The 22,766-nt window shown below is 48.5% G+C and overlaps 9 protein-coding genes across 9 annotated transcripts; 3 read left to right on the forward strand and 6 right to left on the reverse strand.

The window, feature by feature from the left end:
- Positions 1–705: 705 nt before the first annotated feature.
- Positions 706–960, reverse strand: FOIG_15018 (uncharacterized protein; the record flags this gene model as incomplete). Its single annotated transcript, XM_031216337.1, has 1 exon — positions 706–960. One exon carries the CDS (start codon positions 958–960, stop codon positions 706–708), a length of 255 nt encoding a protein of 84 aa, XP_031054019.1.
- Positions 961–3,881: 2,921 nt separating this feature from the next.
- FOIG_15019 (uncharacterized protein) lies at positions 3,882–6,098 on the forward strand. The gene is made up of 5 exons (XM_031216338.1): positions 3,882–4,153; positions 4,209–4,534; positions 4,583–5,029; positions 5,115–5,128; positions 5,185–6,098. The coding sequence occupies exons 1-5, from the start codon at positions 4,044–4,046 to the stop codon at positions 5,881–5,883; spliced, it is 1,596 nt and encodes a 531-aa protein (XP_031054020.1). The 5' UTR covers positions 3,882–4,043; the 3' UTR covers positions 5,884–6,098.
- A 1,912-nt stretch (positions 6,099–8,010) lies between these two features.
- Positions 8,011–9,098, reverse strand: FOIG_15020 (pyrroline-5-carboxylate reductase). Its single transcript, XM_031216339.1, has 2 exons — positions 8,431–9,098; positions 8,011–8,381 (listed from the first exon to the last, which is right to left on the reverse strand). Exons 1-2 carry the CDS (start codon positions 8,981–8,983, stop codon positions 8,089–8,091), a joined length of 846 nt encoding a protein of 281 aa, XP_031054021.1. The 5' UTR covers positions 8,984–9,098; the 3' UTR covers positions 8,011–8,088.
- A 991-nt stretch (positions 9,099–10,089) lies between these two features.
- On the reverse strand, positions 10,090–10,808 carry FOIG_15021 (uncharacterized protein; the record flags this gene model as incomplete). Its single annotated transcript, XM_031216340.1, has 2 exons — positions 10,090–10,422; positions 10,473–10,808. The coding sequence occupies 2 exons, from the start codon at positions 10,806–10,808 to the stop codon at positions 10,090–10,092; spliced, it is 669 nt and encodes a 222-aa protein (XP_031054022.1).
- Positions 10,809–12,039: 1,231 nt separating this feature from the next.
- Positions 12,040–13,606, forward strand: FOIG_15022 (uncharacterized protein). Its single transcript, XM_031216341.1, has one exon. The coding sequence runs from the start codon at positions 12,059–12,061 to the stop codon at positions 13,457–13,459; it is 1,401 nt and encodes a 466-aa protein (XP_031054023.1). The 5' UTR covers positions 12,040–12,058; the 3' UTR covers positions 13,460–13,606.
- FOIG_15023 (uncharacterized protein) lies at positions 13,538–16,107 on the reverse strand. Its single transcript, XM_031216342.1, has 2 exons — positions 14,977–16,107; positions 13,538–14,923 (listed from the first exon to the last, which is right to left on the reverse strand). Exons 1-2 carry the CDS (start codon positions 15,770–15,772, stop codon positions 13,677–13,679), a joined length of 2,043 nt encoding a protein of 680 aa, XP_031054024.1. The 5' UTR covers positions 15,773–16,107; the 3' UTR covers positions 13,538–13,676.
- A 1,832-nt stretch (positions 16,108–17,939) lies between these two features.
- On the reverse strand, positions 17,940–18,611 carry FOIG_15024 (uncharacterized protein; the record flags this gene model as incomplete). The annotated part of the gene is made up of 1 exon (XM_031216343.1): positions 17,940–18,611. The coding sequence occupies one exon, from the start codon at positions 18,609–18,611 to the stop codon at positions 17,940–17,942; it is 672 nt and encodes a 223-aa protein (XP_031054025.1).
- A 1,346-nt stretch (positions 18,612–19,957) lies between these two features.
- FOIG_15025 (uncharacterized protein) lies at positions 19,958–22,479 on the reverse strand. The gene has a single exon (XM_031216344.1). It carries the CDS (start codon positions 20,987–20,989, stop codon positions 20,003–20,005), a length of 987 nt encoding a protein of 328 aa, XP_031054026.1. The 5' UTR covers positions 20,990–22,479; the 3' UTR covers positions 19,958–20,002.
- Positions 21,422–22,759, forward strand: FOIG_15026 (uncharacterized protein). The gene is made up of 3 exons (XM_031216345.1): positions 21,422–21,713; positions 21,761–22,290; positions 22,341–22,759. The coding sequence occupies exons 1-3, from the start codon at positions 21,592–21,594 to the stop codon at positions 22,376–22,378; spliced, it is 690 nt and encodes a 229-aa protein (XP_031054027.1). The 5' UTR covers positions 21,422–21,591; the 3' UTR covers positions 22,379–22,759.
- Positions 22,760–22,766: the final 7 nt, after the last annotated feature.

Genomic DNA, 22,766 nt, shown 5'->3' on the forward strand with positions numbered 1-22,766 from the left:
GGGTACGTACTCTTGGTTTCTTCTTTGTAGTTTCCGGGTGGCAGGTCCACGAGTCAACGGCCAACCTGGGAAGACTAAACTAGCCGAGGAGAACAGTAAGCATTCGTCACACCTCATCACATCGCACGCGACGAATCAAATCAAAATCGAGTAGCGCCACGCCATTCGTTGCACATGTTTCGCGACATTACTTGTATGAGAGAGCCCATTCAAAGCGGCATTGTTTCTGCTTATGGTACTCAGATGTACAAGGGTCAAACAAAACCACGCCACCCCTTTCCCAACAGCCCGGAACTGGGTCAATCAGCACCAGCTGGAGCCGAGTGGCCTAAGCGCAATTGACTTCACTGCCAAAGCACCACCACTCGCGACTAGGCTAGGCTAATGTCCTGCGATTCCTGATACCTTGGAAAGATAGTAGCCGAAAACACCGTCCCATCGCTAGCGAAAATCTCAAGCACAGACTTATGAAGGAAGATGTCCACTTGTTGGAACTATTAATATGGAGACCCTTCCGAGTAACCTTTGCCGTTCTAATCTTCTTGGTCCGGCCAGATGCAAGGGTCTTCAGCTGTAGAATCGGATGTTGACCCGAACCACCATCCTTGCAGGTGAACATCTCGCGGGTGATTGACTGCTGCCCAGCCCATCCGTTCACGCGGCTTGGCCACTTGGGACTAGGCCAGTTCGCCATCCAGGTAATGGCTAGATCATGACCTGCTTCGTCCTGGTACCACTGCATAGCATAGGTAGAAGGGCCCGCATCAAAGACCAGGAATCGAGGTCGTCGGATTCGTACAGCTGGACTTGGCCATTTTCACCGTTCGTGGCGCCAACAGCCATCTTCCACTGTGTTATCCGTCGGATCACGGAAAACCTTGAGGTCTCGTAAGAATGGATCTTCTCCCTTAGGAAGGCCCGAGACGACCGGTTCTTTGGCAAGATCAAACTTCTTTCCATCTTTGCTTATTGCCATAATAACACTCTCCCGGACCGCACCACAATCATAAGCGAGGTTAATATAATCAGTCAAGATAAGCCGCAGCTCATTCTTCTTCTTATCAATAACTCCACTCCCAGGAAAGCAACCAGAGTCATCACTCAGATTACTCACTTTAGCAGGATATAAAGTAACCGGCTATTCGCGCCAGTAAACCGCATCAGTGCTCTTAGCGTATACCCAACGTATCGGACCCCACAGCAGAGCCTCTGGGTTATATTGACTAAAGAGGTGATGAGCCCCATGGAACCCAGCTAAACCTGCGGGGTCGTCGATCAGTGGTACTGGGGTCTGATGGAGTCGGCGGCGTAGGAGGAGCAAGCGGAGTAGCTCTGAGGGACTTGGTTTGCCTAACCGAGGATGTTAAACGAGAGGCCTTTGCCGTCCCCAAGAACATGGCAGCCAACATGTATATCATCGATGTTGATGTGGCCCCAGGACTTTGCTGTGCTGCTATTGTAGATGAGGATATGCACCTTCTGACCCTGCCACTTACTTATATCCTAGGTGATATAAACGAGAGCCTTATTATTAGTGGCTATCTGCTTTAGAAGGGGCTTTCCGTCTAAGTCGCATATAAGAGCAACGTAGAGGTAATCAAGGTCATAGCCTCATCCAATCAGAAAACTCAGGGCAGAGCTGGCTCTGAAGGTGCTTGACTGAGTTCGCCAACGGCTTTCTTACCAGCCTGCTTGGTGCCGAGAAGAAGTCTTTTGCCATCTTAGTAAAAGGGACTATCCCGGTAGGATGCATTACTAGAGATAGAGTCCTTGCTGAACGCAGTGCCACTAATAACCTTCCAGCTTTTGAGATCGCCAGTATCGAAACCGGGGTTTTCAGGGTCTAGATAACTCTTGGAATGACAATTCTTGAATTCAGGGAGCGAAGCTTCAGCGACCAAGGTGGCGGTTAATGAGAGAAGAGCCGAGTAGATCATGATAACTTGAGGGGGAAGTAGAGGAGAGGGACAGAGAGAATCAGATCTAGGCAACTGCTGGACTTGCCCTGATCATTCCTTCATTAAGTGCAGTTACATGGAAGCCTTCGTACCTCAAGTGCAAAGCTCGCAAGTCGCAACCTCGGAATACTATCACTCTGGCGCCATGGCCTGAACCGAATGTGCGTATGAGTCTGGAGTACATCGGCCAAAACCAACTTCCTGACTGATAGAGTTGTGGAGAAGGCATGCCGAGAACAGTGACTAGGGTCTAATGAGCTAGAGCTAGTCTAGAAGCACAGCACAAGACGTTCCACGCATGCACGGTCGGGGATATGGCGGGTGGTACGTAGAGCCAAAGCCATTCATACGGTATTATCGGATGATTCGAAGTGGGGGTAAGATCCACGGAAGATGATCCTTGCCGGACCTGAATCCCCTCACAACCTGGTCGTTTTTAACATGCCATAATTCTGACAGAGCTTTGACAATTCTCGCAAACGAGGTGAAGCACGGATCAACTGCTTGCTCAAGCATCGAGATTCATCACTCAGAGTCGCCCGTTGAGCCTTGACCATGCGCTTAGTGCATTGGCCGAGTCTAAACAAACACGGACATGGGCAACAACTCCGGGCCAGCAATCCATTGTGGGAGCTCCATGTGTTATGTTCTCCAATACAATAGGTCAGGCCAAACGGGAAATGACGATCAGCACGCAAGGATGTCAGGCTCGATAGTGGAAATGGAATATGCATGGAAGGACAGAACAGGCTTGAACTCAGACAGTTAACCTTGTCTAGGCTGAGGCTATCGTCTAAGGAAGTACGGATTACGGAATGCATGGGACTCTCAAAATACCATATGTGGACTAGCCGACTTGGGAGCCGTCATGGTACTAGGGTAATGCTCTCGCAATGCAACGCAGCGCTTCGACTGGAATCAATGCAGACGCTAGTAAGCGATGTGTCTGCCAGCGGGTTTCTGGAAGGTGAATGGAAGTTGGGATGACACCTCTAGGCGTCAGAGGAGTCCACTTGCAAGGACCAGTGTTACATCGTGCCTTCTTGCCGGCGCGACAAATGACACCCCTGGACAATCACTGGTAGGGATAAGGCGACATTCGAAATTGTGTCGATCAAGCTTGTTTTTGAACGGCGTGTTAACCCCCATTGGGAATAACTTGATTGTGCGGGGGGGTTGCAAGGAAGCAAATCCACTTCCGTGAGGGGGACGCTGCAGGTAGCTACCCTACTCCTACCAGCCTTCTCTCATCACTTAGACTCCTCATCTACTCCGTATAGGGAAGGTAAAATAGCTCTTGTCTAAACCCAAAATGGCCTAATGTCTGTCGATCTATGGGAATTTATAAGCGATGGCCAAGCAAAGAATTCCGCACGATAGCTCAGCTCCAACAGCCAACAGCCCAACCCCGCACCCAACATGATGCTATCCCCAGTTCCAAGTTCGGTTACAGTTGCATTGTTGCGGGCAGAGATGCAGATGACGGAGACTTGATCGCTCAAGTTAGCCCCGGCTTGGCCGACGTATTCTAGAAACATTCTAGGGTCAAAATCGCCCGACTTCGCTGTAGCAGCTGCTTATCCATGTCGAAGTCACGCATAATCCTGGCTCATTTGTAGAATCTTTGAACCAACGGATGAACTACTTAGTGGTGCGAGAGATGATTGGCTCTATTCGGCGCCGTCGTGCTTCGATATCTCCGGGATTTGTGGCGATGCTTCTCAAAGCTTATCAACACCAGCTTGAGTGAAGTTCAATCACAGTGGATCCCAATGAATGGCTTGGCAGACATGTGAGAAGAACGTCGCCGACTCGTCTTAGTCTTTCCTAAAGCCAGATGCAATCAAAAAGATTGGCAAAGTCACCAATACAGGCTCCAGCTTCTCCATAGGCGCGATCTCCAGAATTCGGCCAAAGATAAGATAAATCTCAAAACTGTGAAGAATCTATAAGAGGGTGGTTGTTTCCACAACCCAGATCATCTTTACAACAGGAATTCCTCTACTCACAGCGGCCAAACATCCTCTTCTTGACTATTTTATCTTCTATCTCAGCAGTAGTTCGGTACACTTCATCACTTTGACGATGGGACTTATCGGCAAAGTGTCTCTTCCAAGGCCCCAAGATGAACCTGGCAAAGCGTGGCCTGCCATCGCCGTCGGCTTCTTCGTTGCCTTTGGTGGTGTTCTCTTTGGGTTTGCCACCTCCTCCCTCTCTCGACAAGCCCAAGGTGACTGACCTGTTCTATAGCTATGATACTGGCACCATTAGCGGTATCCTGGCCATGCCTTACTGGCAGCGTGAATTCAGCACAGGTCACGTTGATGCTGATGGAAACCCCAACGTCACTTCGTCTCAAGAATCAGCCATCGTGTCTATTCTCTCTGCAGGCACTTTTTTCGGTGCCCTCGCCTCGCCTCTCTTGTCTGATTGGCTTGGTCGCCGCCCTGGTTTGATGATCTCGACTTGGGTCTTCAACCTTGGAGTTGTTTTGCACACTATCGCGACTGACATTCCGTTGTTTCTGGCAGGCCGCTTCTTTGCTGGCTTCGGTGTTGGTCTTATCTCTGCTACTAGTATGCACTATGTTTAGCCATGTGGTACAGCGGCTAACTCTCCTCAAGTTCCTCTGTATCAGTCTGAAACAGCACCCAAATGGATCCGTGGTGCCATCGTTGGCTCCTACCAGTGGGCCATCACCATCGGCCTTCTTCTCGCCGCCGTCGTAAACAACGCGACTGCGAAACGGGATGATTCAGGCTCCTATCGAATCCCCATCGCGCTCCAACTCGCTTGGTCTCTTATCCTCTTTAGCGGATTGCTGTTTCTTCCAGAAACTCCACGCTTCCTTGTAAAGAAGAGCCAGATGGACAAGGCGGCAAAGGCTCTCAGCCGCCTTCGAAGATTGCCTGCTGATTCCCCAGAAGTCGCAAATGAACTCAATGAGGTTGTAGCAAACCATGAGTTCGAGATGAGTCTTGGGCAGTCCTCATATCTCCAATGCTTTAAGCCTCCCATGCTCAAGAGGCAACTCACGGGTATGGGCGTTCAGGCGCTACAGCAGCTTACAGGTGAGCACAACACGCGCTATTCCATCTCTCCCACAGCCTCAGGCAACTCCTGACGTTTCTTGAACATTTCTGACTGTTTCCTTAGGCATCAACTTCATCGTAAGTTCAGTGAAAGTTACTTCTAAGAAGCTTCAAGCCCACTGACAATCTTCTAGTTTTATTACGGCACCAAATACTTTCAAAACTCGGGTGTGTCTAGTGGCTTTGTCATCTCAATGATCACTTCAGCTATCAATGTTGCATCGACGGTGCCCGGAATGTATGCAATCGATAAATGGGGACGCCGGCCCATGTTGCTGTGGGGTGCAATTGGCATGTCTATCTCTCAACTGATTGTCGCTGTCTGTGGCACTCTGTCTACCGGGCAGTACGATAACGGCGAGATTTTTATCAAGAACCTCGGCGGGCAGCGAGCGGCTGTGGCCTTTGTTTGCATTTACATCTCCATCTTTGCAGCTACTTGGGGTCCCCTCGTTTGGGTGGTGACCGGAGAGATCTTCCCACTTAAGACACGAGCCAAATCCCTCAGCATCACGACCGCTACAAACTGGCTACTCAACTGGGCTCTGGCTTATTCCACCCCGTTTATGGTCAATTATGGCGATGGAAATGCAAACTTGCAGTCCAAGATCTTTTTTGTGTGGTTCGGCTGCTGTTTCCTATGCATTGCATTTGTTTGGTTCTTCATCTATGAGACAAAGGGGCTCACTTTGGAGCAAGTTGATCAGCTCTATGAAGAAGTAAGTGTCGCTCGTAAGTCGGTTCACTGGGTCCCGTCCTCCTCTTGGGAAGATCGACAGGGCCACAGTATGAAGGATGAGAAGAACGCAGATGTAGAGGAAGTTGGCAATTGAGGGGAACTCGGTGGAAGATGTCACTAGTTTTGGAATCTGGAATCTGGAATCTGGAATCTGGTGAGCTGGAGCTGGCCCTTTGTGGGAACAGTGGTTGTGTCTCAGATTTAGAAGATGTTCGGGGGGACAACAGCAGCCAAGTCTTTTCGCATGTAATCCACATTCTAAATGACAGGCGGGCAGGTTTTGAGGATGGAAAGTTGGCGGTACTGGTGGTTGTTCGAATGTGTTGGTTTCGTCTTCGTCTCTTGTAGGGTGAGTGTTCCATTCATTCAAATAGATTTCTTCTCTAGCTTAGAGATTCCTCACTTCGTATCGCGTCGCGCAAATTGGAAATACTTGTGTGGGCATGCATTACCACCTCCGGACGATTTAGTGACAGTCTGTCCGTATAATCACATAGACAAATATTTAGTGACGAATCTAAACCCAGATCGATTTGGCTCAGTGAAATTACACACAATCAAGGTATTCCGTCAAGCACACAAGCCAAAGGTGCTTATTAGGGACACCCCCAAAGAAATCGGAGGCTGGCGCGCATGTAAGACAGAAAGCTCTTCGCTTAACTGTGAGCAAAGATTAGGATAATATTAAGTAAGAGATTCTTGTGAAACTATGATATGATCCTAACACAATCCTGATTCGACTAGACTTGAGCCCCCCTGAGCCTCAAGGGCCAGCCTCAAGCGGCCAACCCCCCACTGTACCATTGCTGCTAATCGAACCTCCTTTTATTTTGGTCGAAAGCAGAAATAGGAGCGAATGTGTGAATATGGTGTGCCAGAGAAATATGACCCGCCCTATCGCGGAGCCGCACTCAACTCCGCGCGCCCATCTCAATTAAACAGGAATAGAATCATGCTACAATTCTGAGCGTAAACTTTAGACCTCAGTATAGGCAGCAGGCTATGGTGCAACCTTTGGTGTATATGTAGCTAGCATCCATCACACTAAATGCACTTCATGCTGGAACCACTCCTTCACCCTGCCGGATATCTTTGGATTCCGCGGTCTGTATTGGAGAAGTAGCATGGATGATAGTGTTGAATAGGCAGCCACAGGAAACGAGTGTCGCACGATTACGCGTAAATCATCAGAACAGTGTTACAGGTCTGTTGCAGGGTCAGCAGGCCTAGTATCATAGCCTCGCCTCTTTAGCGATAAAAAGGAGCAGAGCAAGAACAACCATGATAAGAAAGAAACAGAAGATAATCATTCCGATCATTATTAGATTATACCAAGCTTCGAGGGCGAGTCGCGCTGGGCTCGAGAGCCATGCCCCAGGGACTGACATCGTCGCGATAAGCTATTACATTAGCAAAAGATTGGTCCTATGGGGTAACCGAAAAATGGAGAGGGGAGAGCTGCGACGGGTGGATGCGTGATTAGTATGTATACAGAATAACGGGCGCAAGCCCCTAGGGTAATCTTGCAAGACTCGTCTGGGATGCAGGTCAGAGTTCGAGACTAACCTGATCTGCACGTTCCCCATGGGGTTGCGATGGGATCATCTCGCAAGTGTGCATGGTACGTCTGTGCATTCTAGCGGGAGCATCATGTAGGACGATGACCTGTTAGGTAGAGGACCCATAAGATATCGAACTAAATTATTGGGCATACAACGGCCGGGTTAACGGCAACCATGTTTGTTTCATATCTTACTAACACTCTTACGGGCCGATTAGTTATCATAAGCGAGACCTCCGCAGACTGAACACTACCCCGCTTGCTTGATTAATAGCTAAAGCTTATGGGTAATATTTAAACGAGATGCTTTGATCTATCTGGCCGAGATATCGATAAGGCTTACTTGTCTGAATTTAAATGAGATGCATCGAGCCAATACACTGGAAGGAATCCCAATCAACTCAAGCTTTAAGCAGTCAATTCTTTAATGTTTACTCGTTCGAGCTTTTGCCCGAGAGAAGAGCGAGTCTCAGGAACTTTCTTCAGGATCTCTATGAGTAATAGTACCCGAACTGGGTGAATGATTACCGTCCAGAATAGTGTGGCTCTATAGTACTTAGGTGTATTTGAGCTAACATGATCACACAAGCCCATCCCCTCTTGAAAGGTCACCAGATCTTACCTTAAATACCAAAGCACAAACTACAATATACAGTTCAAGTTCAGATATCCTTTGTTAACAGTTTTGCTTTTATTTCTCTATGAATTGTGTGTCATTTCCATGATCAACGCAGCTATTTAGTTCTTTCCAAGCTCCTTGGCGCGGTCGGCAGCAGCCTTGACAGCCTTATCCACAATCCCCTTCAGACCAGAGCTCTCAAAGCTGACAAGAGCAGCGTGGGTAGTACCGTTAGGGCTGGTGACGTTCTTTCGCAGCTGAGAGGGCTCATCGGAGGACTCGACGAGCATCTTTCCGGCACCAAGGCAGGTCTGTGTAGCGAGGCGAGTAGCCTGCTCCTCAGAGAGACCGAGACCGATACCGCTGGAGATGAGATGCTCGACGAAAGCGAAGAAATAAGCAGGGCCAGAGCCTAGACATATTAGCGATGTTGCTTTTGTAGGATGTGATGATGAACTTACCGGAGATACCAGTGACGACGTCAAGAAGCTCCTCCTTATCAACCCACTCAGTAGCCTTGCTCACACTCCCCAAAAGCGCAGACGTCAACTCCTTCTCCTCCTTGGTAACATCATCCGCCGCATAGAGCCCACTCGCACCCTCCCCAACAAGCGCAGGCGTATTCGGCATAACACGCACAATATGCGGCGCCTTACCCGCATCGCCCTTGAACCACCGCGCAAGGCTCTCCAGCGTAATACCAGCCGCGATAGAAATAACAACAGGCAGACTATCCCTCTTAGCCCAAGCAGAGCTGAGCTCCTCGCAAACACCCTTTGCGACCTGCGGCTTCACAGCGAGGATGACGACGTCAGCATCAGCGGCGGCTTCTTTGTTGTCCGCGGTGGTTTTGACGCCTAGGTCGGCCATCTTGTTGCGGTTCACGTCCCACGGCTCGGAGACGTAGATGTTGGATTTGGAGATGTTTTTGGCGAGGAGGCCGCCGATAATGGCGGCGGCCATGTTGCCACCGCCTAGGAAGGTAATTTTGGCGTCTTGTAGTGAGGGAGTCATTTTGGATGTGTTCGAGAGAGTGAGTAAAGAGAAAGGGATAAGATGAGGTTAGTGGTGCTTTATTTATTATCGTGGGGTTGAGATTTGGTGATACGTAAAAGTTTGGGGCGATGGCCGACCCCGCATCGGATTAACCCTGCGCTACCCTTTTAGCTTTGGTGGTGAGCGATAACGGCCTGGAATGAACAGCGTGGAGAAGCAATTCGTGACAAATTTGACAGCTTTTCGTCGGCATTGAAAGACAACAAATGATATCTTAGTTCCTAAGTTATTTGCTCCTGATAGAGCCATGATCTCGATCCTTTTTATCTCTTCAGCGCTGCGACTTACGCCTCAAGCTGCTGACAAATTTTTCAATTATCAACCATACTTGTACTGCACTCGTCACATCTGCTGAGAATTTTCTCAAATTAATATCATCTTCTTCTCTCTCGATTAATACACAGATAGACGGAGTGCTAGAGCTAATTGACGGGCTACCAGAGTAAATCTTTATCAACCCCACGCCCTGTCGCTTAGAGGCGGCATTGTCATGATTGAGTGATAAGATAAGAGCAAATGATGAGAATAGCTCAGCGCGTTCGGAACCTGCTGTCGTGACTCAATTGAGGCGATAGATCGGGATATGGAAATCCATACACTTCTGAGTGGATTCATTTTAATTAAAAATAAGATTCTGCTACCCAATTGTCTGTACATGGACAATGATTTAGCTCACGACTTGGCAGGAAGCTTATGAAATTTATTCTCAAGAACTGGAAATGATTTGAAGCTCACCTGATAATGCACATAGGTTAAATTTAATAACGCAGAGAGCTTTATTAGCTTACCGCTTCTTACTGATTCAATTAAATGCCTTCCTTCTGCTCAGACGCCATTAAATCACATTAATCAGTATCTAACCTTTAGTCACAGGGTAGCTTCTTGGGCCTTATCCTTATCGATAGTGACGTCACTGATAACAACTCTTCTAGAGCAACTCATGATAGGTGTCTCAATATTATTCCCATTCATTTGATGTTATTCCAGTAGATACTTAAGATAAAAAAATAAATCATTCTGGTTTAGTTCATCCTTCGCCTAATGACATTCGCCGCCAATGCATTTTACAGCTGACGCTTATCAGGGAACTTGCGGAACATATCAGCAAGCTTATCGATAGGTGCCGCCATGAGTCCCATAACCGACTCAAAAGGCGGATTCTCTCCAGCGCTTGGATGACTCCTCGTCGGCACAAACTGCTTCGTACGAGCAAACTGCGTCGCCAAACTCTCCGTCTCTTGGTCATGCGACTTGATCGCCTGTTCGAGAGCAGGCAAATCTCGGTTCTCTTCCTCTTCAATGTGCTTCTCCAGCAAGCCCCAGATTTCTTTGATCTTGGGAAGATATTCAGGATCTTGGGCTTTGAGGTTCTGGAAGACCTTGAGTAGCTCCTTGACCTATAAACTATCAGTAAAGTGATGAAGTGATGGAGGGGAGGTGAAGGTACCTGATGGTGCTCTTGACGATCTTCATCAGCTAACTGTTTTCCTTTATCGCCCATATACTTCTCCATGGCAGGATAGACAATGAGCTCTTCGCCGATGGAATGACGCGCAAGCTCCCACACGAATTGATTACCGAAGCGCTGCTGGTGGTCGTGGTCGGTAGAGTTGACTACTTCATTGTAGTAGTCCTTAAGCTCGCGATGGTCTTTGACAATGGCGTCTGAGACGGCGGACATGGCTGCGAATTGAAAACGGATAGGTTTCTGGTAAGTGCGGAAGTGTTGAGGTCTGATGGCTGCGCGGAGTTGAGGAGTCAAAATTGCACGGATTGAAGACATGGTGGTTGCGATTAGAATATAGATATCGAGAGCGATGATTACATAGATAAAGAAATATTTGCGATTCTTTGAAGTGCTCTCTCCCTGTCTGTATACATATAAGCTGTGATATGAACACCATGACGGCGAAATGACCAGCTTCACTGTAGTGGTTACTCCCTTTGTGACGGCCATTCCACGACCAACGACGGATTATTCAACACCAACAGTTGATGCCACTGACGATGTTCAAACCTTCGGCCAATGGCAGAGACGAGTAACTTAATTCCTTGCTTTTGATTCGTCTTGTCTTGAACCCTAGAAGAATATATCACTTCTCCGGGCCATTAGCTCCGGATGGAGGACACCGATGTCTCTGATAGGTTTGGGAGAGGCTGGGCATGCGAATGCTGATGTAGAGTGTGACACACGAATTACCCCAAGTCTTTTCGGATATGCGGGTTTAATGAGCTTATTAACGTTGAATGGCCTCCTGGGGTGATAAAAACTTCTGACGTTAAAATAGGGTGCTAAAATTAACTGGTCTGAAGATCTACTAAAATACACTAAACTTACCTAAGTCTTTTCGTCACTTAGGATAATGGTCCTAATTTTTCTTGCCGCCCCTTGAATGGATCGGGATCTGGATCTTGGGGGGTTAGTCTAGCTTGCCATTCATTGTCTTGTCGTTGACCAGATGGTTCGTCTAGCATTCCGCAGCGCGCCCACTATACGCGGAATAACACAGCAAACTTAACCATCACGACGTCAATAAGGGTTGTTAACAGTATCTACGAAGGCAATTACTATTTACAAGGATATTTTAAGCGATGGTACCTGTTTCAGCTACCAACGCCGAGTCTCGACATAAAAATCGCCAAAGCATTACGCCATAGTCAAGTCACAGCTACGCCAACGACTCTGACGGATCAGCCCGTTCAGTATCCACTCGCCCACCGGTGATACAACGTCAAACAATTTTATTTCCAGAGTCATAATGTCATTGACTTAGGTCTTTGGAATCACCGGAGCTTTTCTCCTAGCATGTTCACTATAGCCATTATATCTTGACGGCATGATTACGAACGCGAGTGCGCATCTCGATTGCATGACGACGATTGATAATGTGCTTTTCTACGCATCATAGTGGACACCTGCACGTCGGTAGTTAGGGAGATAGTTGGGGAGATAGCCGATGGATGTAAATAAAATGCTAGATCTGCTCGTGCATATTCTCATCCGAATTCGACATCATTCTTCTCTGATTAAGCATGTCGGCCACTTCTTTCTTACGAAGCGCGATACTCCTCGCTGTAGCGGGTGTCGTCACCGCTGTACCCGTTGTATCAGAGGCTCAGACGACAGTATCATCCTCTGGTCCAGCTGGTACACCTAGACCCTACAGCTTTGTGACTTCTCACGGCCCCTTTAAGGGAACACCTACCACTACTGGTGCGCTCTCAACTACAGTTCTTGCATCAGCTATTCCTGAGCGTCCTCCTCCCCCAGGATCTTTCGACTATCCCGCCAATGGAAAGTTGAACGCTCCCCAGCCTGCACCCTACACTCCAGACGGCGGTGTCGGCACCAATGGCTCTGCACCTGTATATCGCGTACAGAGCGACTTTGACTATCAATCTCTTGCTCTGGCTCTGTATCAAGAGTGGATTGAACTCGATCTCTTCCGCTGGGGTCTCGCAACTTTCTCAAAGGAAGAGTTCGACGCCTACGGCATCAACGATGAAGACCGCTTTCTAATCGAACACATGGCCCGTCAGGAAATCGGCCACGCAACAGTGATTAGCAACATGCTCGGTCCCGAAGCTCCCAAGCAGTGCACGTACAACTACCCCGTCTCCAACGTCCCCGAGTTCATCGACTTCAACCAGAAGCTCACGCGCTGGGGCGAGTCTGGTGTTTACGGGTTCCTGCCGCACTTGAACTCTGGGCCTGCGGCGCAGTTGCTCCTGCAGAGTATTACCATTGAGGCAAGGCAGCAGATGATCTTTAGGCAGTTTGGCGGTACGTTTGCTATGCCAGAGTGGCATACGCCTGGTATTCCGCAAAGCTGGGCGTGGACATTGTTGGCGCCGTATATTTCGAGCTGTCCTTATAACCAGACCAGGCTTGTCTGGCAGAACTTTCCTTCGTTGAATATTCTTAACCAGCCTAACCCTGCGCGCATCAATGGATCGGCTGTGTGGAATGAGACGACTGGTGGATATGCCAATACTTTGTCTACCAAGGACATTGACGACGATGAACTTTGCGTCAACGCTACTGAGACCGGCGAGAACTGCAAGGCCGCAATTACTCACAACCGCACCATCCCCCTCTCATACCCCGGCCGTCAAGTCTTCCTGAACTGGGACGCACCCGGCAAGCCTGTCGGTCCTAACAACAGCTACATCACCTCCACCAACGTCAAGGAGCCCAAGTTCGCTGCGTGGGTATCTCAGCTCAACGTTACATACTCTCCTCTTCAGAACATTAGCCTTGAGGATAGAACGGCGTATACCATCCAGCCTAATGTCTCGACTTGGCAGGGTGATCCCGCTATTAACGGAACTATGTTCCTTGCTTTGACGGATACGGATCTCTATGTTACGCCTTATAACCTTACGATGATTAACCCTCATGTTGCTGCTTTGGCTGTTTACCAGGCTGGTTAAATCCGTACATGGGATTGATGGTTGGACTTTAGCTTAGACCTTGGTCACAGCTGATGATGGGATATGGCTTACGGTTACTTGTATAATTCTATCCTTTGTGTATTATATCACGACTTAATGATCTTCACATATTTACTTGAAACTGGTCTTGAAATGATGAAACTCAATTGCGTGACTATAATGAAATGCTAAAAACAATTTCCCTTGCGACCGTGACTCAGATATCGTCATAACCATACAGACCCTCTTCCAATCCCTTGATCTGCAGCGCCAACAACTTAGAGTAGTAGCGGCACATAGCCAGGTTACCACCATGGTACCAGAATCCAGGATGTCCACTCTTCTGCCAAATAGTCCTCATCTCGCCCTCATCATTGAAGCCCCAAACATCATTCACCTTGTCCGCAATCGCGTCCCCAAACATCACCCTCGTCTGCGTTCTCATGTTCTGATATCCCGTGGCGAAGACAATCTCATCAGCCTCAAGCTCCGAGCCATCCGCAAATCTCAATCCATGCGGCAACACAGTCTCGATCTCTTGTCCGTGCTTAACCTTGATCTTGCCATCGGCGATGAGCTGAGAAGCGCCGACGTCGATGTAGTAACCGCCTCCGCGCTGGAAGTACTTGAGCAAAAGGCCGGCGCCATCGGGGCCTGCGTCGGTCTTGAAACCAGCTTTGTTGAGACCGGAGAGGATATCCTTGTCGAAATCTGCTTGCTTCTGGCATGTTGTGACCGAGAGGGCTTTGAACACGGGGATGGGAAGGCCATGGATAAGAAGGTCGGCGTCATCGACGGGGGGACCGTCCTCGGAGTAGACGCCCTTAAGACCAATGTCGGTGATGGCCTTAGAAGAAACGACATGGGTGCTGGAGCGTTGAACCATGGTGACGTCGTAGCCCTTCTCGAGGAAATCCTGAGCGATATCGTGGCCTGAGTTGCACGATCCAACGACAATGGCCTTCTTACCCTGGCTGTTATCACGAGCACCAGAGAACTCGGAAGAGTGGCAGAGACGATCGCCCTTGAAGTCGGAAATGCCCTTCATGTCAGGCATGTTCTTCTTACCAGAGTGACCAGTAGCCTGGATAAGATGTCGAGGGTGCAGAGTTCGTCGCTCCTTGGTACCGTCGTCTTTGGTTCGCTCAACAGTGACATCCCATCGCTTCTTAGCATCGTCCCACTTTGTCTCAACGAGGGAAGTCTTCATCCAGATGTTGAGCTCAAGAAGAGTGGCATAAGCTTCGAAGAATTGAGCGAGTTTGTCCTTGGGTGTGAAGATGGGCCATTGAGGAGGGAATTGGAGATATGGCATGTGATCGTACCAGACGGGATCGTGAAGGACGAGTTGGTGGTATCGCTTGCGCCAGTTATCGCCTACGCGATCGTTCTGGTCGATTGCGAGGGCTTCGACGCCAAGCATCTTGAGACGAGCAGCGGCTGTGAGACCAGCTTGGCCGGCGCCTAAAATTGTTAGCAACTCATGCATACTTCATTGTAACGTGTAAGGGACTTACCAACGATCAAAACGGCAGGATCGCTACCATCAGCGAAGTCAGCCTCAGCCTCTCGTCGCTGCGCCCAGTTCTTTCGCCCAGGCTTTCCACCATGCTCAACACCACGCGATCGATGATCATTAATCGCCTCCTCAAAACCCTTCAACTCCTGAATTCTCGTATAAAACGTGAAAATTTTCCACTCTCCATTCTCTTCAATCAACCGCGCAAGACCCAGTCCCTTACCGCGCACGGTCTCAATCTCGAAAAAGAACTGTACGCCCTGGACTTCACCAGCCCCATCGATGGGCAGAAACTGGGGCTGTCTCACGGGAGCTGAGCTATCAACCTCAATCTTAGTAAGGCGAAGACCATCCTTTGACTCGGAGCAGGATTTCAGGAATGAGAGGATGTTGGAAGGTCCTTGGACGGTGCGGAAGTTCCAGGATAGGGCAAGATGATCGCGCCAGAAACCATCTTCGGAGAATAGACGGGCGAGAGAGGTGAGGTCTTTGTTCTTGAGGGCTGTGTTGAAGGCGGATACCAGGGAGGTGGCGATTTCTTGAGGGTTTGAGGAGGAGGGCTTTTTGGTTGCGGAGGGGAATTTTGCGAGGGCGATGTTTGTTGAGCCGGGGACTGCCCACGCTCGGGAAGTCCGGGGGATACTCTGAGGAATAACGTCGCCCATTGTGATATTTGTGAATCTTGATGTGAGTTGTAGAGGTAAAGAGGAGGATGAGAGAGAGTTGATGATGGAGTGAACGAAGAGGGGAAGATGGTTGGGTTTAAGTAAGGCAGCCTCAAGTGAAACATGCATAACCAAACGCAAGCCGACAGTTTCCAAGCCCGCTGATCGACGTTACATTACCCTTTACTATTGGGCTATTCCTGTCAAACTCTCATGCTGTGCTTCCCCACGTTTCACTGAAAGCCCGCGCCAACTGTTTCTGTCCCTCCCCCGCTCGGCGCCCCGCACTTTGACGAGCGGTTCCGACTACGGTGCCTACTTTAGCGGAATCGGCTCCGGGAGATCTTCCATTGGCGGTTCCGTACGATTCGGTGCTGAGGAGGAGTAAATCTGGGGTAGTGAAGATCTGGTGATGACTGTCGGGGAGATGGAATATTTGAGGGTGTCGTGACGGGAGGTTGAGAGGATGGCTTCGGCAAATTAAATTGAGTTTGGCTTGCAGGGTGTTTCACCGGTATCGGGTCATACCTGCAGATACGACTGCAGGATTTTAATTCGATGCGTGCCGCTTTTCCTTGTGAAGGTGTAATCGCGAATCCTACAACTCCTCACCGCAAGATAAACGCTCTTTAGGCAGAAATCGTTGGAATAAACTCTGATACCAATGCTGAAGCGACTGCCGCTTCAATACTGGCTGTAATTGGAGGCCCTAGCATGAGACCCTGGGATACGGCAGCAATTGATGCCATTCGGTACATGGTTTGAAGTTACATGGCGTGCCATTGCGATTACCTTATATCTCTTGGCAATTGAGGCTCTTTTAGTGACGTCTAGGATTAGCTCATTCTTGGCCCCGTCAGCATCCTACCACTTTGGGAAGAATGACATGAGATGACTGGCAAGGACTTGTCCGAGCTAGTCAAGTGTTGCGTAGAGTGAGATCTTGGGCTATCTTGTTATTGACTGTATCTATTTGCAGCGCCGCACAAGAGGGTATTGTGCCATATTGCTAGTGGTGCTATTTCATGCCAGGAATAACGTTTTGAAACACAGAGGCCAGGCCTCACTACCGGAAGAATCAGGCCCAAGTGGACGGCATGGAGAAGCTTTCAGTGTACTGTTTATTTAATCCCTCTAACTTTTTAAAACTTGCTTCGTGCGGACCGCAGAGCCTTTGGTGTATTACGAGTAATGTTGCCGTCTTATCTTGTATCACTCCGCACACTAATTACTCATTCAGCTATCTTGATATTACTAGGAATACCTACTTCCCGTATATCTGAGTGCGAAGGCAACTAGATCAATTGTCGAGTCAAATTGCAGCGCAGGAACACGGGTATCCAAGAACACGTGGTTCTATTCGAAGCATTCTTTCTTAAAAGAAGATTCCTTTACGATGACTATACCAAGATAACCTTAGTCATCCATTGCTTCAAGTCTGGTAGGTCCTGGAGATACTCCCCCGGTTGCTGTAAGAAGAAGATTCCGGTCCTTCGATAATAGAATTCCCACTCGCCAGTCCCTTCAACCATCTGTACAACTAGTCCTTGATACTCTGTTCCCGAAAACGACAGATGGCGCAATAATAGCAAGTATGCACGGTTCTTTAAACAGACAGAAGATGCCAGGCTGTCGAGATGAATAGTACAAGTTAATCCTTGCCAAACAGGACTCTCAGTTCCAATAAAAAGCGGTGACGCCCCGGCCAAGGATATTCTGGCTCTGTTTCGTCCGACTCTGTTTCGTCCGACTTTGCATCTTCTGGATCCAGCATATCCAACTTCAGTAGTGGGGCAGTGAAACGGAGTTCTTTGTTCGCTACGCGAGCAAGGCTCTTTTCACGTTGGCTTGATGGAAATCGCTCAAGGTTCTCCATCCCAGTGCCAAATGCCCCTCCTGAACCGACACGTCTGAAGGTAATCTCACCCTTTGACGACAGCCAAGACCAGGTCGGGAATCTGTCAGTAGTATCCAACAACCTTTGTGGGTCTTCTGATCTCCAGAACAACTGTTCAAGGCATCGTGACTCAAAAATACCTGCGAAGTAGTCGACCCCGTGAAGCTTTGACAACTCGCCTGCAATTCCTTCAACAGCTGCGAGTCTGTCGCTAAGAAATGACAGATGCCTCTGAGTGTAGTGTTCTACTAATGCAGGCCAGCCTTCACCTAATGCCTCCTCTTTTTCGGAGCGTAGAATCTGACATATGTACTGTGTCTCATCCTCCGACAACCCAAGTTCCAGCACGCAGTCATTTGTCTTGCGATTCTCTCCTCCGAAACGCGTTTCGCCAAAGGATTATGGAGGTTCTCCCTCGAAGCCGCTTTGGCCCTCCCAGAAGAACCCATTTGAGCATTCCCAGATTAAACCATTGGCTGTCCAGTGAAGAATACGAGGTGAAAGGATCCATTCTTGAAGGCACCAACCTCGTTCGAACAGTGAGCTGGGGAACCTTCGTCTGAAGGCGAAGGGCGACGGTAAGAATTTGTTCGCTGGGTTATACCACTTCTTGAAGCCGTACCGCGCTGCTCGTCGTTCAATTAGTATTCCTTCTGAGCTGTCTTTTGCGTTCGACGCTGCGATACAGCACACAGAGTTGGAATAATAAGATGCCATGCGCATTGACTCCCTCTCCCAATCGGCCATTGCCACATCGTCTTCTTGTTGCGCATTCAGAGTTTTAACATACTGTATAATACATACGGCATCGACCCAAAGATACTGGATCTTCATCAAGCGGATAATTCGGATCGCGTCTTGAATTGACTTTGGAAGAGTGCCGCACTCTATCGTGTTGTGTCTTCCTCTCAGGTTCCGACTTGTTGTTCGTGCAGGATCGTTCCCTGATCCCCAGCAGTAGCTCAAGATGACATATGGCCGTTTTTTGTTTTCCTCTGAAAGATCTTTGGTTTCTACCAGCCGTGCTGTAGACTGAGCAACAGACCCCACGTCTATTAGTCTTGTTGGCATGCTGTACGACTCCGAGTCATCAGACGGACATCTGGGGCAGCTGTTGTGCTTCCCTGAACGTGTACACGCCTCAATCCAAGGGTTTATGCTCTCCTCAATAAGAGCCTTTAAGTCTTCGTCCAAAGTCGACGGCGAAAGCCCTGGGTATTAACTTTAGGATTACGCCTCATCACGCAAAGGTCGGCTATGAATTACTTTTCACCATCGTAATCGATTGAGACGGCTGAATCTCACCATCCCCTTCCATGAACCACATGTGTTCGTCATATTCCACCTCAAAGGAAAGCGACCATTCGCCACGATTATGTTCAATGTTCCAATGTAGGATATCCCTACCCTTCATACCTATCCTTTCATAGACAAGAAGTGAAAAGAACGTTTGACATAGCGGGTAGCCAGTCTCACATGAGTTCTCCAGTTCACCCAAAGTCTCATGATGGTTGAGCGTCCAATTTTCAAACCTATTTTGGCCCGGAATGCCCTTGTAATCATCAGGATTCCAAGATATTGCAAGGCATTTGCCGCACAATTTCCTGTTGGACGCAGGGATCTCTCCCTCGGCTTTAGAATCCAACCGGTCCTGTAGCGTTAATTCGTTCATTGACAGTTGACTTGTACCAAGTATCTCTGAGTGTTGACTGGGAAGTGATTATAGAAGTGAAGTTAGAAATGTCTTAAAACCTTTTGGTAGCTAGAAACACTGATATTCTATACGGTACTGTCATCAGGCCCTGCGCCCAAGTTACAAGACATTGCATTGATGCCTGACGCTCTCACTCCGCAGAATTCCAATATTGGAAAGTTATGCGATTGGACCACTATCCAATAAGTACCTGCACAAGCCTGGATTGGGACAAGAGATTGCAGGCGTGAAGTGCGCCATCAACCTCATTTCCCATTCCGCGCTGTAGGCCAAGCCTGGCGACACGTCACTGCGCTTTGCCTTTTGGTGGGGAGTATCTTGATGTGGATATCATACGACTCATTGCAATTCTCAGATCGCCTGAATATTGGATGGGCGAGAAATGGGAAAAAGGCGAGCCGAAACCATACAGTCACCCAGAGAAGCCTGACATTGTTGTGGTTTTTGAGTAATGCTTAGTCTATACTATTCTTCATGTGGTGGTCAAATCGCCGTACCAATGGACCAAAAGCAAGGGCCAGTTGCCGAGTAATGGAGGAATAAGATGATATATCGTATTCCAATAGTTATTCTTCGATATATTCTCACTACATGAGCCATTTTGCTATCAATTTGTTTCACAATACTCACCACTACTTACCTGAACTATTGACTACGGCATCAGCACTATGATCAATGGCGATCTTTACCTATCAAAGAACTGTCACTGGATGATAGCTGTTTGAACGCCTGCTCTGAATTGTTGACTTTATAGCAACTCGAATACCCAATTAAGCTCGTCCTGCCAATACTCATCCGCCTTTTCAGACCCTACTGCATTTCTCAAAACCACATCATAGGCATACAAAATCGCAAAACAGTCCTTCAAGTATTTCTTCAAACTCTTCCTCGCCTTGTGTTGAACTTCATCCGACCCACCTGCCAACGGATCAATTACCGCCTTGTCCCCTTCAAGAGTACCCTTACGCCAACCGGCAACCCATGGCTCAGTAACCCCAAGAGAATGCCAAAAAGCTCGGTGCGGAATATTCTGTGCAGGGAAGTCATAGTTCTCAAGGGCGTGGTTGCTCAGAAATGACAGCAGCTGTTCAACAGATAGTAACGGCACCCGTTCTGCTGCCCGAGATTCGACAGCTTCAATGAGGTTTAGGAAGATGTACATTTGCAACGCCACGCTAGCAACAAGGTCGAGTCCGAAGGCGTGACCCCAATGAAGACCTCGCAGGTCTGATATTGGAACCTCGATGGACAGACGGACAAGCGCGGATAAAGCCTCCCGACGAGTGGTTTTGTCATCGGCGGTAGCAGCTACAATGACCAGCATCTTTGCCGCGTCGGCCAGGTTGGCATCAGCGGTGCTGTAGCATGGCTCAACATCACTATCTAGATCCTTTGCTCGGCGTTTCCAGTATCCAAGATCCTGATGCGATGAGTTCAGCGGGTTGTGCAGTGCCGAGTTATCCTCATGGGGACCGAGACCGAAGTGGCGCTCAGCGAAGTAGAGGACATCGTCGGAAAAGAGCTTTCCACTGATTTGTGTTGAGTCTGTCTTCGTGGACTCGGTATCTGAGAATTCCCGGATAGTTGCCAAGAAGACGCGGTTAAAGTGGCCGATCACCGCTTTCTGCTCGGGGATATCTAACGCAGCCAGGTTGTAGTTTGCCCCTTGATCAGCTGGCGTAAGTGAGAAATGGGGAGCAATCAAATGCCATGGAATCTTGTGGTCAAGATGCATTTTCAATGGTTGTTAGTGTTGTTGTTGTTGTTGTTGTTGTTAAAAATAAGTGTTTGCGATATCTCGGCTCACAGATGTGAAACTCAAGCGTGTTTTGCATCCATTTCTGTGATTAAAAATATTTCCTTTTGTGTATATATACCCTGAATATTGCATGTTAAGAGCATTCCCCAATGCAATTACCCAACATTCATTATAGTAGTGTATAGAAGCTCTGGAGTGATAACGAGAAACTTAGTATAGCTATTTCGTTTTCGATGATTGTACGTATAACATGTTCTATTCTGGTGGACTGGTGCTGGCTGTCCTTTGGTCTAATCAGCTATTTCCAATGATCTTACTCTGAGTCAGATAGCCTCGATTAATTTTCATATTGCCATTAAAGTTTGCTGGAGCGTTGGGGCCATTGAAAATAGGCCATCAGACTTTCCACTCACGTCAGAGGTAGGTAGCCGTTACATCACGATGTGTCGCCTGAGAAACCCAACGTCGATTGCGGGGAAGGACCATCAACGCCAAACATTCTCTTATTCTTCACTTCAATTGATTCTCTCTCTGACTTCATCAATCCATTTCATCAATCAATCAGTCAAAGTATCAAGATGCTCGTCGCAATGTTGTGGCGGCTCCCTCTTCTGCTGGCTGCGTATGTCGGCGTTGTCGCGGGTGATGGGCAGCAAGTGCTTGGCTCCCATAACACAGATCTGGATCACATCCGCGAGAAGTACTGTCAGCTTCACCGCAATTGAGGACGTCTGCTAACCCGCATAGACTGCTCGAGGCTCAGATCATTCCCACCGTTATTGATGACTTCCCGCCTGCTCTTAGCCTTCGTGTCAAATGGAAGCACGACTCTGCCGCGCTGGGCAATACCCTCAAACCCGATCATCTTAAAAAGGCGCCTGTAATCCATCTTGACAGGGTCGAATCTGACGCTCTCGCCGGTGCCCAACTCTCCAAACACATGTCGTATGTCATCGTCCTCACCGATCCCGACGCGCCATCCCGCGATGACCCCAAATGGTCCGAATTCTGCCACTGGATCGCAGCCAGCTCTAAACTGAAATTCTCATCAGAGTCCAAATCCAAACATCACCTCAAGGACATCATCAAATACAAACCTCCTGCTCCACCGCCAAAGACCGGAAAGCACCGCTATGTCTTCTTCACCTTCATCGCAGCCAATGGAACGACCAAGAAGCTACACCTGAGCAAACCAGAGGAGAGGAAGCACTGGGGATCGGATCATGCAGGCCATGGAGTCCGTGAATGGGCGCATGAGAATGGTCTTATTCCCATCGGTAAGGACGATCTAATTCCCATCTCGTTCACCGAGGTTAACAATATCCAGCTGCGAATTTCATATACGCGGAAAACGACAAGCAGTAGCCCCAAGAACTTCACATGTCATTTCCTAGCTTAATTGATTCGAAAAGGAAGCTCATCCATATAGTTTAAACGGTTCCTTGGTTTTCTCTCTTCATTTGAAGAATGTCATTCGTCGTCGCGGAGGTTGTTCCTGTTTTAGAAACCGAGCGGTTTTAGCATCGTGCAACCCCGCACCAATACACGTTGTCTATCCCACCACGATCTATGCAGATCCAGGTCCTTGAAGCTTAAACAAGCAGGTCGGCATATAATAGGCACTACCGGTCTTGGCGGGTAGAGCGAATGATTTAATCCATCTTTGGAGCGTGACCTTCGGAGCAGAGATCATTACTGCTTTAGGAAGGTACCTCCTAGTCTCGGCATGCGATGATCGGAGGTAAACTACTGC

The sequence above is a fragment of the Fusarium odoratissimum genome (assembly GCF_000260195.1).
Source record: "Fusarium odoratissimum NRRL 54006 unplaced genomic scaffold supercont1.46, whole genome shotgun sequence".
Classification (NCBI taxonomy): Eukaryota; Fungi; Ascomycota; class Sordariomycetes; order Hypocreales; family Nectriaceae; genus Fusarium; species Fusarium odoratissimum.